Here is a 17,170-nt window from a genome sequence, read left to right as displayed (position 1 = left end):
GTGTGTGAACCCACTCTGTGGAAATGATCTTGGCTCAGCGTGTGTGTGTGTGTGTGTGTGTGTTTACAAGAGCGGCGAGTGAAGAGGCGTGAAGTGTTAGATAACGCTCTGGAAATGAGAAGATTGCAGTAGTTAAAGGGGCATTATGTAAAAATGTGTAAAACTCTGGCCTTTAGTGTTTGAAACAGTAAGTCTTTTTCCCCAATTTTTAGAAATCAGAGAAGCCAATGGCTGATAATTGATGCCGATTTATTTTGTGGCCCAGAAATTTAGCCTATAACTTATAAAATATATCTGTTTAGGAACAAAAATGTGCTTAACTTCTGTTATCAGTTATTGAAGAACACAAGGGCAGCAACCATTAATTGACTCCTAAAGTAATTGTCAACTATTTTGATAATTTATTCATCTTTTGTGTGTGTGTGTTTTATGATAAAAACAAGCTCACTGATTTTCCAGCTTCTGAAATCTGAATATTTTCTGGTTTCTTTGCTCCAAATAACAAAGAAATCAATAAAACTTAATAATTCTGGTTTGTTGACAAAACATCATCAATTCCAGATTTGAGAAACTCAAACTTTCAACATTTTATGGACCAAACAACTAATCAGTCAATCAATCCAAACACTAATAGTCTCTCTTCAGTCTGAATAATGTGTTTTCAAAGAAAAATATGAACACAACTACAATACATGAAACAAGTCATCAAATAACAAAAAAAAGGTTCAATTTTCTGATAAAAAAAGTGTATTTTATAACATGACCTTTAATCCCAATTCAACATATTGGAGATTGTTTGTTGTAAATACAATATAGAAAACAGTCAAATATAAAATAGGAGTGTGTTTCTACTGACCAAAGTGGATTTAGACATTTCATTATGAAACTGTGCATATTTGTAGTAACGTATTGCCAAATAACTACTTGAAAACAGCGTTATTGCACTTATTTGTTGTAATTCAATATTTTCGTTTGACCAGGAGAAGCACAGCAAATGTTCTTGTTATTTGATTCTGTTATACAGCAATTAATGCCCCAACCCTAACTTTGACTGCAATTTAAATCTCAAACTGTTCTTCGGAAATGAGGTTTGGCCTCGTGAGGACCAGGATTTGGTCTCCATGAGGACGACTGGTCCTGAGAAGGTCAGTGTTTATTCCAGAAAAGATCCTGAACACACACACACACAGAAGGAGATAACAGGTCTGTTGATTGTTTAGTCACATCCTAGTGTGGGTCCCTGAAGTAGCGCGGCCCTTCCTGTCTCATTACCTCCAAACCTCGTTTCTGCCTTTTTCTCCAGTTGGCAGCTGAGTGCTGGACCAACCTGTTAGCTTTTGTTTTGTTTTTGGTACACACACACACACACACACACACACACACACAGAGCACGTGTTCTCCTGTGACTGGCCTGCATCCTGACACGGCTGCTCATGTCTCCTTCCCCTGAGTTTACAAAACCCAGGCTTAAATTCCTCAAGTCACACACACACACACACACACGAGACAGAGGGAACGACACGTGCACGCACACGTTTTGCTCAGCAACCATTTCTAGCTTATGCCTAAACCTTAACCTCAACCAACCCACAATGACATCTTAACCCGAACCTTAAAGCTGCTCTACGTAACCATCTTTTGATCACTAACTTTAACCATAACCACTCAATGTCTAACCCGAACCTGAACCAAACCACAATTCAAATCTTAGTCCTAAACTCAACCAGTTCTTCAGAAATTAGGTTCTGCCTCAATTAGGACCAGGTTTTGGTCTCCACGAGGACTACTGGTCCTGACAAGGTCAGTGTTTATGGCCGAAGAGGACACACACACACACACAAACTTGTTTTTATGACTTAGTGAGGACATATCATAGATAAAATACATTCCTGAGCCCCTTACCTTAACCTTAACCCTTACCCTAATCCTAACCCAAGTATAAAAAAATACTTTAATGACAAAATGTCCCCACAAAGTTAAGTTTGTATGTTTGTTGTAAGTACACACAAACACACACACACACACACAGTCAGGTTTCTTCTGACTAAAGAGGACATCCTGAAGATTTACTTTGATCTTAACCATAACTGCTAATTGGCTAACCCTAAACCTAAACATACATGTCTCCACCTTAAAATCTAATCATTTACCTTATGGGGACTTGATTTTTGTCCTCATGGTGTGACTGTGTCCACAGATTCAGGTCACACACGGTCTGCCTTCAGCAGTTAACATGTTTAAAGAAAACAAAACATTAAAGAGAATAAAGACAATTAAACTGTGACAGGATCAAACCATTGGCAATAAATGAAACGCCAGCGTGATGGCAATTGTTCAGCACCGTGAGGTCATCCTGTAAAAGGGCCTTGAAGGCATCATTATTATTATTACTATTATTCTTATTATTAAACGGCATTATTTGCTATTTTACTTCGGATAACTACAATAACTGTGACGAAAATGTCGTAATTGCAACACAAACGTTACAATGGACGATCAGAGTGGGTTAAGCAAATAGACGAAGAGCTAATACTGCTTTCATAACCGTGACAAATTACTGTATACACAAAGACAAAAAGTACAGCAATACAACCCCCGTTTTCTCCCCGTCAAACAGCCGAGTTGGCCCCTACACTCAGGAAACCACAAGTCATTTTCCATCTTTCCATGTGTGGAATTTTTCATGCACTCGTCATGCCAGCACCACCCTTCATACGGCCTGAGACGGATCTACAAGTGACGGCCGCCGGCTTACAAACTCAGCGGATGATGTCACTGATCTGGCACCTGTTGAAAATGACGGCACACGTTTGCGAAAGTTTGGATTTTTCCCGCAGTTTTATCGCTAAACGTTTCCAATCCAGAACGTTTGATGAGCATATTTTATTCACTGTGGCCGTGGGGGGAGAAGAAAAAAAAAGTGCCACGTTGGCTTTTCCTTACAAAACCAAAGCCACATCTAATGCACCACACAAACTCACTCACAGGCCACTTTATTAGGTACACCTGCTAGTTGCTAATCAGCCAGTCACATGGCAGCGACTCAAACCTCAAGTCTACACGGAAACAGGAATTTCCCTAAATTATATTTTGCTTTGTGGTTTTTAAAAAAGTTTTCCGGCATCGTTTCAAGATATGTCTTCATCCACAGAAACCCAACATGTCTCTAAATGCTGTAGTACATATGCACGGCCTGTAAGTGGCGCTGTAACGAGGACTTCTGACCACTGATCCGAATTTGTTTCCGGTCAGACTTTTGCGGATTGGCATGTTTGTGTAGACAATCTGGGATATTTTTATTTGGGTCAGGCTGTTACTCCAATTACTTGGGGCCATGTTAACATTGCTAACAGCAACGAAGACGAAGATAAGTGACAGAGAGGTGGCGCTATGACATCAATTTGTTTTCGATGCAAGGGTGGAGTTTTGAGAGTTTTGTGGATAAATTGCTGATACGATAAAAAAAACACCCCCAAAACATCGCATGTAGACATCATAAAGATGAAATGCTGAAGAATCAGAGTGAGGACATACGCAGATTTAAGTGACTTTTGAACAGTTTTGGTCTGAATATTTCATAAACTTGCTCCTCTCCTCTCTAAAAGTATGAAGTGAGCAGAAGAAAGATGGGGAGAAAATGTCTTGTTGGTGCCAGATGTCAGGGGAGAACTGAGGTTTGATGATCATCTCTGGATGCATCTTGGAGCAGCAGCAGAAAATCTCATCAGTTTCCACTTTTCAGCCACTTCATTAGGCGTCCACTGCACCTAATTGGCCAGTGGGTTCACTTTGGGCCAAAAGAGGACACAACACACACCTATTTGACTGCACTCGTGGGAACACAATACAACCTCCCCTAGACACCCAATGGAAGACCTAATGTTCCATCGTATGGAAGCCGAGAACACTTTGCGTGATCTTGACATCACAGTATAATCATCTCATTATCTCACGATCACAAGTGATAACAAGATGATTAAAAGAAAAGAGAAAAGCTCACAGAGGTGTCTGTGAAGGTTCTCAGTCATCCAGGTTGTAGTCATCTTTAGTAATTAGCTAAGTGGAAACTGGACTTGCTTGAGTTAAGTTTCAGGTTCTTCTACAGCTAATTCCTGAGGAAAAGCTTAAGGAAATTGAAAGAAATGTGGAGCCAATCCAAGCTGATATAGGGTGAAAGTTGGGGCTCGCCCTGATTAAATGGACCGGTTGCCTGGACTGGCAGAACCCAGAGAGAGCCCACACAGTTTGACCACCGTTTAACCCTTCTCGAGCCCATGGCCAACTGTCACTAGAGGGTTCCTCGCCAGGGCAAGGGCTGGGGTTCCTCTGAGCAAGGTACCCAATCTCCATTGTTCAATGTTAATTGGATGCGAGACTAAATGAACCCCAGCCATGGGGAAGCTACATCCAGTGTACTCCTAGTTCTGGTCCCAGGCCTGGATAAATGGGAGGGTTGCATCAGCAAGTCGCTGTAAAAAAGAATCTCTGCCAAATCAAACATGTGGATCATCCGCTGTGGGGCCCCCGTGAGAGGGGGATGCCGGGAAAAAAAGAAATAGTTCTGTAGTTTTAGTTAGAGATAACATTCAGATCAGGGCCTCCTCATTTGAGAAGACTTATACTGTCTGAAGATTTACAGACGATCACACTTCAGTGAGTCCCGATGCTCAGATTGTTGACGCTCTATGTCACGACAAAAGCCTCGTTATCCCAAGAACGCAGTCATTTCACAAGATGATTCTTTTGTGACAGAATGAAGAAATACAGTAGCGACCGCTCTTGGCTTCCGAAACCATTTTCCAGTTCCAGAAGAAATATTATTTTCTGTTTCAGACCACACCACTGCAGCTCGTGTCACGATCATAGACGACGAACTCCAGCACCAACTTCTGTCTTTCATTTCGGACATTTCATGGGTGAAAAGGTAAAGCAGACGTGATTCCACAGTTCTGACATACATACATCTGTGTATGATCTCTTTGAATGTGCTGCTTGGGCAGGACCGCAGACTGAAACTGATATATCATGTCTCCACGTACACTCCCACTTCTCATCATCAGCTACAGCACACACAGAACCTTCTCCCAGGTGAGCCTCAAACAGCCTCGTACAAAAAGACGGACTCACACGAGTCCAGCTGTTTTTCAAACGGAGATTATTCAGGGTCGTCATTCACTGCTTCACTGTGGAATTTTTAGTGCCATCTCTGCAAAAAAACGTCAGAAAATGTGCCTGGGGATAAAATATTTCTCTTTATACTCTTTGTTAGTTGTTTAAATGCCAGTATTATCGTATTATCTATTACCAGTCTTCAAAAAAATGCAAATTCAAATAGTTTGAATGAGCTTAATTCAAGGAGGCTAACGTGCTACGATACCATATTGTGCCACTTCCTGTTTCCACTGTGTTTTCTAGCAAGCAACAGCGAACAATCCCTGCTATTGTTAAGCTACAGTTGCAAACAATCAACTGGACAAACACTTGTTTTGATTCATCAAGAATCGCTTTCATCCTTTGTTCGCGACACTTTCGCTAACCCAGTTGACTTATAAGTAAATTGTTTTTCCTAGCTAAGCAGTTAGCTTAGCAGCAATGGGTTCTCTCCCCCTGCTTTACAAATATTTTTATTTTAAGTTTGTCAACTATAATTATTACTTTTACACTGTAAAGGCTGATATTAGGTAGTATCAGTGTTTTATATTTACCGATCATGATATTATTAAGTAATTCCAAAGTGCTCTGACTGCTAATTAGAGATGCCAATAAAAATGACAAGGGATAAAAACAAAATGGTATCATATTATTGTTTTGCTCTTAGCTCATGAGAGTTCATGCATTATTGTATTTATTCATTTTATATTTAAAATTCATGTAAAATTTGAGTGTTGATGACCTTTTAAGTAAAGTTTTGTGTCGGAGTTTAGGTTTGAATTTGTACTGTAAGTGCATATCTGAAACAACGGTGATTGGCCTCATTAAATAGTAATAATTAGTATCAATATCAGCCCAGAAAAACCAATAGTGGAAAAACCAATTTGTGATTATGGAAACTATCTATGGTTAAAACTGTTTTTGTTAATGTTACGGCTCACCAGTTTACAAGTGCTGTGTCTTATAAAATTGTATATTGTTTAAAAAGAAAGAAAAAATACCTGTCCTGTCTCTTTTACGACAGCTCAAACTAGAAAAATACAGTAACAGTGATGTCAGAATCCAATAAAATGGAGCTCAAAACATCCAAATCTACATCTGACTATAATTTACACCTCGCAGCTCTCGCCTCATGTAGAAACAGGTTCTTATTTCAGTAAATTACATATACGCATGTTGTCATTGGTTGCTAAGAGCCTTTCGTGGTGTGTATACATTATCACGTCTAATGCGCCTCCAGAGAGAGTGACTGCAGCTGTCCGAGGTCACCGGCTGACCACAGCACCGGGCGCTGACCTCTGAGTGAAACTGCATGAAGGTCTGGACTCTGACAACAGCTGAGGAACATCGACGTGTCCCAAAAAACAAGAGAAGAAAACTGTGCTGTAATCCATACAAAGTAGTCGTCCACATTATATAACAGTGTGGTGATTCATCTGGTGCTTTATTGGCTTACATAATGTGGGAAAAACTCACTGAGGAAACATCAAGGATGGTGATGATTCATGTTTCTACCGCTTTATCCTCTACATTAAGGTCGCGGGGGGGGTGGGGGTGAAAGGCGGGGTCACAGCCTGGACAGGTCTCCAGTCCATTGTGGGGTCAACATATGGAGACGGGGAACCAGGAGAAACCCATGCACACACAGAAAGGCTCCGAGTCGAACCTTGGTCCAAACCTGTGACCTTCATGCTGAGAAGGAACAATGCTAGCCACTGTATCACTGCGTGTCCTTTCTCACACTCAAGTTTTTTTGGATTATGTTTATGTGAAGTGAAAAAAACAAATTTAGGATTAGGTTGCAATACTTTTGCGTTTCCTCGCAATAAACCTTTGTGTTCCCTTGCAAAACGTCGGTTCCCGCACAACATTTTTGCGTTCCCTCACAACACTTATGCATTCCCTAAGTCAGTTTGTCTGTACTTGTGCACACTAGGTAACAAAAAAAATATCAGCCTAGCACCGTCATAGACTCTTTTGTTAAACTTTATCTACAGCTATGATCACATCCCAATTTTCTATCATTATTATAATCTCTATGTTTCATGCATCATACATTATTACTCTGAAAAATAAAAATCGCATTTGACCTCAATAATTGGACAATAATCGGTGGATCACTGGTGTCCAGTATCACTCACTGTCAAATACATCAAGTAAAAGAGCAGCAACAGAAACGTCTCAGCCTCAGAGATTTAAAGCGAGCAACAGCAGCAGATGAATCTGCACGTATTTGGCTCGACATTGACGCCCTGATAAAAGCAAGTGTCCTCTAATCCAAGTTCAGTGTTGACACACAGTTCAACGCTTGAGCTTGTACGGCTCATCATTGCCAGAACAATGTTTCCAAAACAAAAGATATAACCCTCACCTTCTCACAACCTCTGTGTTTTATTTTCCTCTCCTGTAAGCTTTACACTATGTTCCTGTTCTACACCCAAAACATTCACTACTCATCCAGCTCGTCTCACGTTCACACTCGGCAGCAAACGGCGCCAAACGGTGATCTCACTTACGAACAGGCCGCGGCTTGATTAGACGACCCTGAAATCAGAATGTGAATCCACTGCCAGGTGACATATAAACAATCAGTCATTCCGTTTCTTACGAGTTTCTTTGCTCTTTAGACGGAAAGCTCGTTGGGATTCTCAAAGGTTCACCTTTTGTTTTTCTTTTTCTAATTAGTGGAAGGTGATTAGCATATTCATTCACCTCCTCGGCCGGATGACGGTCTGGGGCCAGAGACTGTTGTTCAAGCTTCACTTGTGCCATTTTCCCTCAGAAGGTGATGTTTATCATAACAAAGCACATGAACGCTTGAATCATGAATTCTGCGTTACCTTGAAATTCCACCGTCTACTCATCAGAGCACCAGAGGTGAAAAGAGACAAACTACATATATATGCCTCGCTGTAATGGAGTATTTTTTTGTATGTGTACTTGTATTTTGTAAAATGCAACTGAAAATCCATCCCTTCCAAGTGTGTTGAAGAACCTATGTTGCCTCCAGTTAGCGTCAAAATTCAAAAGGATGTTTTGTTAGTCGACTGCAAACGCTCACTGCTCCGCTGACTCCCAGAGAAGCCGAGCTTCCATGAAAGGGGCATTTTTGTCGCATAGAGAAGAGTTGAAGCGGAGTGCTTTTAATGCGGAGACTGCTACGGGAATTACGAGAACACAGTACATATTTGACCACATTTCAGAGGAAGCTGAGCTTCACTTACTGTCTTCGCCACTGGTTAAAACATGGACGTCCAAAATGGCCGCAAAGTATTGGATCAGGACAGCAAAACGCTGATTGGGACAAACCTAAACTAGTGATAATAATGATATACTGTATAAGTGAAAAAAATATATGTAGCCTCAGATCTCCATAGAGCCGATCTTGCGTTCCTGGTCAGAAGTTTAGATTTGAATGTCCCCTCAAGTTGGATTTCTAATACTGCGTTCAGGCCAAACCGGAATATTCGCGTCGCACCATATCGGTATCACTGCATTTTTGTCCAATATCAACTACTGGCATCATCGAGCTCCAACCACTGGACGGCATCAACTTCTTCAGCTGACCATGTGCCACGCACGTCATCCGGAGAATCGCAGCGCTGAATCCGTGTCGCGAAAGAAAGTGCTTAATAGGGCAAATACAAGTGAAATACATGAAATACCAACAGTGCATGTGCATGTCTGTGCATTGAATTCTAAACTAGTAAAAAAATTGGTTATGTATGGAATATTTACTTTTAAAAGCACTTAGCCCTCACTGGTTTCACATAACGTAACACAAAGTTTAACCACATAGAATATATCTATTTTTTTTCTCTACTGTAGAAACACATTCACAAATGATTCATTATCACGAAACGAAATTATAAACAAATCCACGAAAACCCTTCACATCTGCCCAGTGTTTAATGTCAGATAAATACACTTACATCGTCATCATCATCTGCACTGACGCTGTGGCTGCAGATTCATCCATCCATCCATCCATTCACTCATTTTGTGATTAATGCCAGTTAAAGCAGGGTTTTTTTTTTTAAGGATGAACGCGGCGGCTGCGTCTTCTCACCAGAGGAAACCATTCATTTCCACTGTGCATTTAAAGAGGCCGCTGGGAAGAGTTTTCCCCCGACAAATCACACAGTGTTAGACGGTAATGAAGCACTTTTGTCTGCTCATGTACTTTAAAACTCGAAACACGCTCTATAAATGTTAAGTAATGCCTTCAGAAAATAAACACTGGAGAGGGGGGGATTAAGGTTTTTCTTTTTTCCTCCTTCCGTGGAACAAATATTCTCCAAGCGTATCCACATGTGGTTTTCGTGTGTGATATTTAAGGGAACGATAACAACAAAAAAGTCAAGTCAAGAGGGTCAAAGCGTCTCTGTGTTTTTTTTTCCCACTGCTAAAGTAAATAAAAACAGGCGCAGAAATGATTCGAAATCCCCTCAACTATTTTGGGAATCTCTGCTCACCATCTCATTTCTCAGTGACGCAGTTGAGTATTATCAGCGCTGACGATACGACAAACAAGTCGGCCGTTGTTTGGCAGAAGCGAAGCCTGTCAGAAGCTCTTCACTGTTGAGTGAAATGTAAACATGAAGAGAGTTTTAAAAACACCCGAGTGGCTCCTATACTGGATCTAAAACTTTGAAATAAAACTAACTTTTGACACGGAATGACCACTTTGTTATATGTGCTATATGATGTACGATGTGGCAAATGTTCCTTTAAAAGCTTCAAAACTTCAGCTATTTGATAAAAACAACATTTTCCTCAGAGGTAAATTGGAAGTTTGTAAAAGGTTTTATGGATATTTAAATGGACATTTTAGGGATAATAATTGAAACTAAACATATTTCCGTTAAGTGTGTTCCATGACGCGTTACAATTTTGCTTTTGAATGTTTTATTCATTAGTTCAGAGGTGTCAACTAAAATGCTGCTCACTAAAAGTGAACGGGGCTTTGGCGCATTGCATTGTGGGTCGGTTAAATCATGAATATCATCAAATTTGACCATGATATTTGAATCAATTTGACTTTGGACGCTACACCACATCCTCCAAACAGCTATCGGACAATTCTGGACAATTCTACCAGTGTTTCTGTTGAACAGACTACAAACTACATGTCGCCATCACTTTAGCGACATTAGCAACTACTGCTTTTAATTAGCAGCAATAGTTACTAATGTCGCTAAAGAACTGAATTATGGTCTTAGTCGCACTAAAATCTGACTTTTAAAATACATTTCACCATGTTAGTCTGACTGAAATTGAAATTATCAGTCAGAACTACTGCACATGTTCCACAGTTGCTTTTTACCCGCAGAAGAAGACAACCACAGCCAGAAAAACATGATCAAATTTAAGCGGGAACATAATTTGGACTGATGAGGAGACAAAATTTATGCTCTGTCAACTAAAAGATTTAATATTTTAAAGTGCACGGATGGTGTGAAGACTTGAAATGGCGTTTCACAGGCTAACAAGTAGCCACAAGCTAAAGCAGAAACTGCCTAATGCTAACAAGCACTTCAGTCAAAAATATAGATTCCCCACTGGTGCTCGTCTCCTGGGGCCTCACCCCCGAGTTGACCGAAATCCTTTTGAGAAGTTGGGGAAAAATTACAAAAACAGGGATGCAAGACACAGTGTATCTCAGACTGTTACCATTGTTAGCAATACCAGTGAATAACAACGCGCCCCTCACAGTATTTTTCAAACAAACAGCGTAGCAACATGTTCACGGATAAGAGTTCAACAGTACTATGTGTTCTGCAACATCTTGGAGTCGTATTCTGGGGTTTGTAGGGTTACTGCGACTTTCTGAGATACAAATCTGATCTGCGGAACCCTATTAGGAACCCTTTTGGACCACCCTGTTTTTAAAAATAGCCCTCAATGGACAAACTAAACATCTGTTGAGTTCAAAGTCCAGGCCCACGGCCCGCAGCTGCAGTTTCATAATGTTTTATTTATGGCCAGGGACGGACTGGGACAGACAATCATCCCCGTTAGCTTGGGTGGTAAGTTGAGGTGTGCTTTGAAATCATAGTTTTTGGAATTTTATCGTTCCTGCTTGTCTTAGATTTGGCTGCAACGCCATTCAAAATGATAATTGTGACAATGAAAACAATGTATTTGTATGTAACTTCTACTGTTAAAAAAAAGGTCTGAAGATACGATTGGACCCCGGGAATCTGGCCCTCTTTAAAAAAGGTTTGGACACCCCTCCCCTGCTGTAGCGCCAAGCGTCAGACTGGCTCACCTTTGAACTCAAGTTTGAAAAAAGTAAACTCTTAGTAAAATGTTAAAATAGCTCTTCTATATTATACCAGCAGTGACACAAGGCAATTGGAGTTGGAAACCTCGGCTTTCTATTGTTAACCTGAGTGTTTTATTTATAGCCTGCTGTTAATGAAATACTGCACGTGCCAATAAACCACGCATATCACAACATCTCATAGCAAGAGGGTTTTCTCACTGCTGCTTTGCTATTTTGGATCTGCACCCAAAGAATGTGCTTTTCCTCTGCTGGACAATGTCATTTTAACGAGGTGGACAATGTTGTTACGGTCGATACTGAGAACCATCTGGCTCGTCTCGTATACATGTCATAAATGAAGTCTCTTCAGCTCAGCTGCACCTAGCGGGACTGACTCTCTGCCAGCTTTGTCCTTTTCACAACACGACCCTCTGAGTTATGCTCCACCATTAGATTTCAATGGAAACCATATGTCGATTTCTTGTTGGGTTTTTTTGACGGCTAAATAAATTTGACAGAGACGCAGCCTCAGAGTCTGACTCCTTTCAGCCAAGATAACCACGTAAAGGCGAGAGCACGTGTTCCAACACGCAGATATGAAAATCATATGGTAGAAAACCTGTTATAAATAGAGACAGGGGGGGGGGTTTGATATGACATCAATATCTTAACATGAGACACAATGTCGTAGTAGATTTGCGATTTTTGACATGTTGTGATATCTGTGATGTCCTTTCCAATTTTCCAAGATACAGTGTGTAAAATATAACAATCTTATTAAAGACGTCACATCATCCTTTCATTCTATGGTGTCATTGGAAGAAAAGCTGTGTGAAGAAGCTCATGGTTTCTCACAGTGATGCAGTGAATTTGCTGCTTCAGGTTCCCAGGTGGCAGAGTGAGTACCAGTCCGCTTTTTAACGGTATGGTACAGTTTCGCCCAATCAGCCCACCTTGACCGTACCGCACCAATTTAGTCTGACACCCCAAGGGAAGCTTGCCAAAAAAAAAATGCAACGGTAGGGGCAGGTTATGTTGGTACAATTCCTAATGGAAACACAAAACAAAAATACGTACCATACTGTATCCAAACGTACCATACTGTATCCAAACCAAACCGTTCGACTCGATTGAAAACACAACATTTGTCACTGGTGCCACATCGCCTGGATTACTCTGAAAGCAGCATCACAGAGCTGTTTTCATTACTTATCCATGTTCAGAAAACCCTGGTGGGATTAGAGCCTCTATCTCAGGGGTGTCAAACATGCGGCCCGGGGGCCAGAACCGGCCCGCCAGAGGGTCCAATCGGCCCACAGGATGAATTTGTTAAAATCTAAACGTAATGTCAAATGCTCCAGATACCCGCGGCTAAATGTTTGTGCCTTTATAGATCCAGTGTGCTGTGTAAATAGTAAATTTAGGCATGATATTGTTGAAATTGCACTTATATTTCTCAAGAAATTTCATGTTTTGTAAAATTATCCTTCAGTAAATGTAAAACAAAGGAGAAAAAACAAAGCGGTTCTTGTTGTTCATAGGTTATTATGCTATTATTTTACTATTTTTACTGGTCCGGCCCCCTTGAGATCAAATTGTGCTGTATGTGGCCCCTGAACAGAAATGAGTTTGACACCCCTGCTCTATCTGAATATGTATAGTGCGTTTCTAGGCCAATCAATCTTGCTTTACACTAGTTTTTGGCATTTACCCATTCATATTCACTTTCTCACAAGTGTCTTGCCCAAGGACAACAACCCCACGACCTTCCAGTTGAAAGACAACTCACTCTACCACTAAACCACTGGTGTAAATATACTGTATTGTACCCATCTCCGATTTTCCCCCCATCAACGAGGTTCTGTTTTCCATGGGCATGGGTTTATCAACTTCCTGTCTACAGTTTTCGACGGATAAATCGTAATTTCTTTGCCTGAGCACGTTCCAATTCAATTTAGATAAGAATCTACCCACTGATGACATCACAAAAGATTATCACACTTTCAAGAAATCCCGGTCTCTGAAAATGGGCAAAGCTCGAGGTTCAGTTCTATATTTGCTATATTGCAAGATCTGTTTTTTTTTTAAATAAAAAACATTTGCATAGAAGATTCTATCTTCAAGAATTCATTGGCAGTCTTTTGAAAATATGGCTTTCAAAATGCAATGTTGGTTAATGATGTATTGCCTCAGCCCCGGTTTGTGATAAATGTATCTGAAGAAAATCTCACAGACGTGTTGACAAATGTTATTCACGGTGGTCTCACGCTCAGGTTTCCAAGAATTACAGTCAGGAATGATCAGTCTCCGCCGCACCACAGCCGCTCACCGCGGCATAGAATTGACGTGGAATTTTTTTCACACCATAACGTCCACTTGTGCGGAGCCGTCCGTCGAACACAACACAGGTCATGTGAGAGTGTAAACTGAGCCCAAAATGGCATCTACCCCAAATCCCACAGCTGCCCCTCAAGGGCCACATCACACCAGGCCAAATGTTTCCTCTCAGCGAAACAGAAACAATGAAATGGCACGCTGCCTAATTTTAACTGCATACCAACAAGTCACCACTGTACAAAGGAAGGCCTTTAAAATGAGCGACTGCGCGCTTGGACATTCCTGAGACACAAACACCTGTGGCCGTCAGTCCTGTTAAGGTTGTCGGGGGCCTGAGTGGTTCCAAACCCCCCCCCCACCCACATGCAAGACACAGTCCAGGATCAACTGGCAGAGGCATTGTTTTTGCATAATGTGCCACAGAGCGGAGCAACATGAACACTCTTCAGTTCTGCTGCCAGAAGACGGGGAATTGTTTCAGTCTTTCAACAACAAAAAAAACACACAACAACAACAGAAAAGAGGGGGAAAAAATCCACTTAGGATATTCAAAACAAGTTGACCGGAAAGATGTCTGCGCTATTCACTAACATCAGTCTAACTCAATGGTTCCCAAACACCACAGTGGAGCTTTAATTCGTTCACAAAACAACTCTTGGAAATGATTTGATCACTTGCACTCAGATAGATGTACTTTATTGGAACAGGTTTTTCTTAAATATAATCGAACATTTTATATGAGAGAAAAACTAAAATAAACATGTCTTATTCTCTAAAATAAGATGTTAGAGAAGAAAGACAGCTACACAAGAAGGTAGAAAATATGAGAATGATACATTTTTGGGATCAATAAAGTACATCTATCTGTCTAGAAATTCACTCATGCCATGATTAATATTGTGATTTAGGTGTTAAAAAAGTGGCTTCCCATAGAGGTGGTTTGGGAAACACTCGTCTTACTCACCCAGACTTGAATATGCCCAATTAATAAATAGGATAATTAAATTATTGTAACAGATTTGGCCTTTTAATGAAGTTCAAATGCTCAGTGTGGAGATTATCGTGAGGTCTTGAGGCAATAAAACACAATATTTATGCTTTAGGAAAGTTGTAAAGTTTGGTTTGTGCTATCACCGCAAACACAGCGGACAGGCACCCGTCCATCACAGGCTTGAGACAGATAGACAGACATTCGGAAGTGTGAATGACTTGTTTAAGGATGTGGTGCAGAGATCAAAAAGCAAAAGAGTGAACTTCCAAGACGGCAACGTGAACCCAAATCTTTGAAAACCTCGAGAAAAAACACAAAATACATCTTAAATAATTAAGAATTTCTTACCTGCACCTGCCACATTGGTCATCTTATTGAACATCTAAAAGACAAAAGAAAAAACACAATATCAGTAACTTTGGCAACATAAGTTGACTGTTGCTCCTCACTGAAAGCGATTAAAAACAGTATTTTAATTTAAATTTTAGGTTGCTAGGTTAATTAGTTTGCTGTGAAAACCCTTGAAAACATGCTTGTATTTGACTTTTCTGTCAATTTCCGTTATTAACTTCCATACATCACAAAAAAACAGGAAATAATTGAGCAAAGATATAAATAGATGGATATTAATAATTTCTTACTAGCCAGTTAGCATAGACACATAGATGATAGCTATCTAGATAGTGATATCGATAGTGATAACTTTTTTTGCCGATATCCAACATGCCAAAATATTAGGAATGCGAAAACAACGTTCTTTTCCATGAAATGTATTCAGGACAGAGGACCACTCTTCACGTTTATCAGTTGTGTACAAGTGTACCATGATTTCACAGTTGTTAGCTCAGGTGCTACATGTCAGCTTGCTAATCTCAATGATCTGTCGTCTATACCTTAGTGTCAGAGAACAATTGACCGAATAAGAAGCTGTAAACTCAATAGTTTAGGGAAAGTTTAAAAAACCTTTGCATTTTTAGCCTTAGAAAAGTCATAAATCTGTGTTTGTTACGTAATAAAGACGTCAAACTCGTAGCATGGCTTTGCTTCTTCGTGTCGTGTGAGGCAGGAGTTGAGAAATGTTCAACTTTCCACGCATTAGCCAGTTAAAACGCATTTGGCAAAATATCACAGTGCAGGTGCTAGCCATTTAAATAATGTGTATGTGTTTAGCTGAAACCTTACACAGCCCACACTATGTTCTCGTACAAGGTTCTTTGTCAAACAAAGTGGACCCAACAATGGTGGTCATCGCGTCATCATCACTTTAGCAACTCATGCTACGTAGTTAGCCATAACAGACAGACCGATAGATAGATAGAGCAAGCTAACTATTTAGATAGTTATTTACAGTTATCTAGCTAGAGCTAGATAGCCACTTAGATAGATAGAACAAGCTAGCTATTTAGATATAGTTAACTCGAGCTAGCTAGCATAGATAGGTGATAGCCTACTAGCTAAGATAGATAGAGGGATATCAATATAGACAGACATATAGACGATAGATAGATGTGACTTTTACTTAAAACTGACAGGAAGTCACCGATGTATGGCAGGTTTCATGACCCGCGGTGTCGTCATGGCAGCAAAAACACACACACTCACATGTGCAGTGTAAAGACGCACTTTGGCTGTGGGAGCGCTGATCCTGACATGGCTGCCAGGCCTGATTGGCTGGATTGAAAGCAGGACAGGTGGTTTTGTTTGCTCACTATCCATCTTTGTTACATGGTCTTTGACACTTTCAGGCCAAAAGGCAAATGAGGTGAGAGAACAACGGGCACCTGGCAGCCCATTACTCATTTATTCAGATGAAGAGAAAGGGATTTAAAGTGCAGCAAGTCGCAGCCAAGAAACGCCTGGCAAGTTTCATCCTCGAAAAAAACCCCACCAACAATGTCGATGTGACTTCAGGGTTGGCGGTTCAGTCTTTAAACAGTGAACTCTTGATTTATTACAGCACGTTGAGGTAGAACATGCACAGTAGCGAAAATTGATTCATCTGTCGATTGTTTTCTCGATTCATTTATGGATTGTGCGGTCTATAAAATGTCAGAAAATGTTTGGAAAAATGCAGATCTGTGTTTAGGGGGGTTACCAAGTAGATTTGTAAAACATAATCCAGCATTTTACTTCAGTTTTATGGAAGAAATTTACTAAAATGAAGTTGTAATGTATTCATCAAACATGGATATCTTGGAAATATTATATATAATAATATCATATTAAGTACGTCAGAAATGGCAGTAAAAATTGTCAAACAAATCAACATTTTGCAATAGCATAATAAAAAAAAAATAATAAAGTTTGGGAAACACTAGTGGTGATGAGTTTTTTGGCATCTGTTCTATTTGGACAATGTTTCCTAAAGAAATGTCCAACTCTGACTCAGTTGAGAAACACGCAACACATGACAAACATTGACT

At 40.3% G+C, this 17,170-nt stretch overlaps 1 protein-coding gene across 1 annotated transcript in view; it reads right to left on the bottom strand.

Moving 5' to 3' along the window:
- The window catches only part of stard13b (StAR-related lipid transfer (START) domain containing 13b), an 89,957-nt gene that overhangs the window by 53,666 nt on the left and 19,121 nt on the right, over nucleotides 1–17,170 (bottom strand). The window contains exon 5 of the mRNA XM_044032752.1: nucleotides 15,096–15,129. Coding sequence (XP_043888687.1) covers nucleotides 15,096–15,129 — 34 coding nt within the window. The remainder of the gene's footprint in view (nucleotides 1–15,095; nucleotides 15,130–17,170) is intronic.

This window comes from Solea senegalensis, linkage group LG8, assembly GCF_019176455.1.
Source record: "Solea senegalensis isolate Sse05_10M linkage group LG8, IFAPA_SoseM_1, whole genome shotgun sequence".
Taxonomy (NCBI): domain Eukaryota; kingdom Metazoa; phylum Chordata; class Actinopteri; order Pleuronectiformes; family Soleidae; genus Solea; species Solea senegalensis.
The sequence above is the reverse complement of the archived record's forward strand: the minus strand, read 5'-3'. Positions and strand labels throughout refer to the sequence as shown.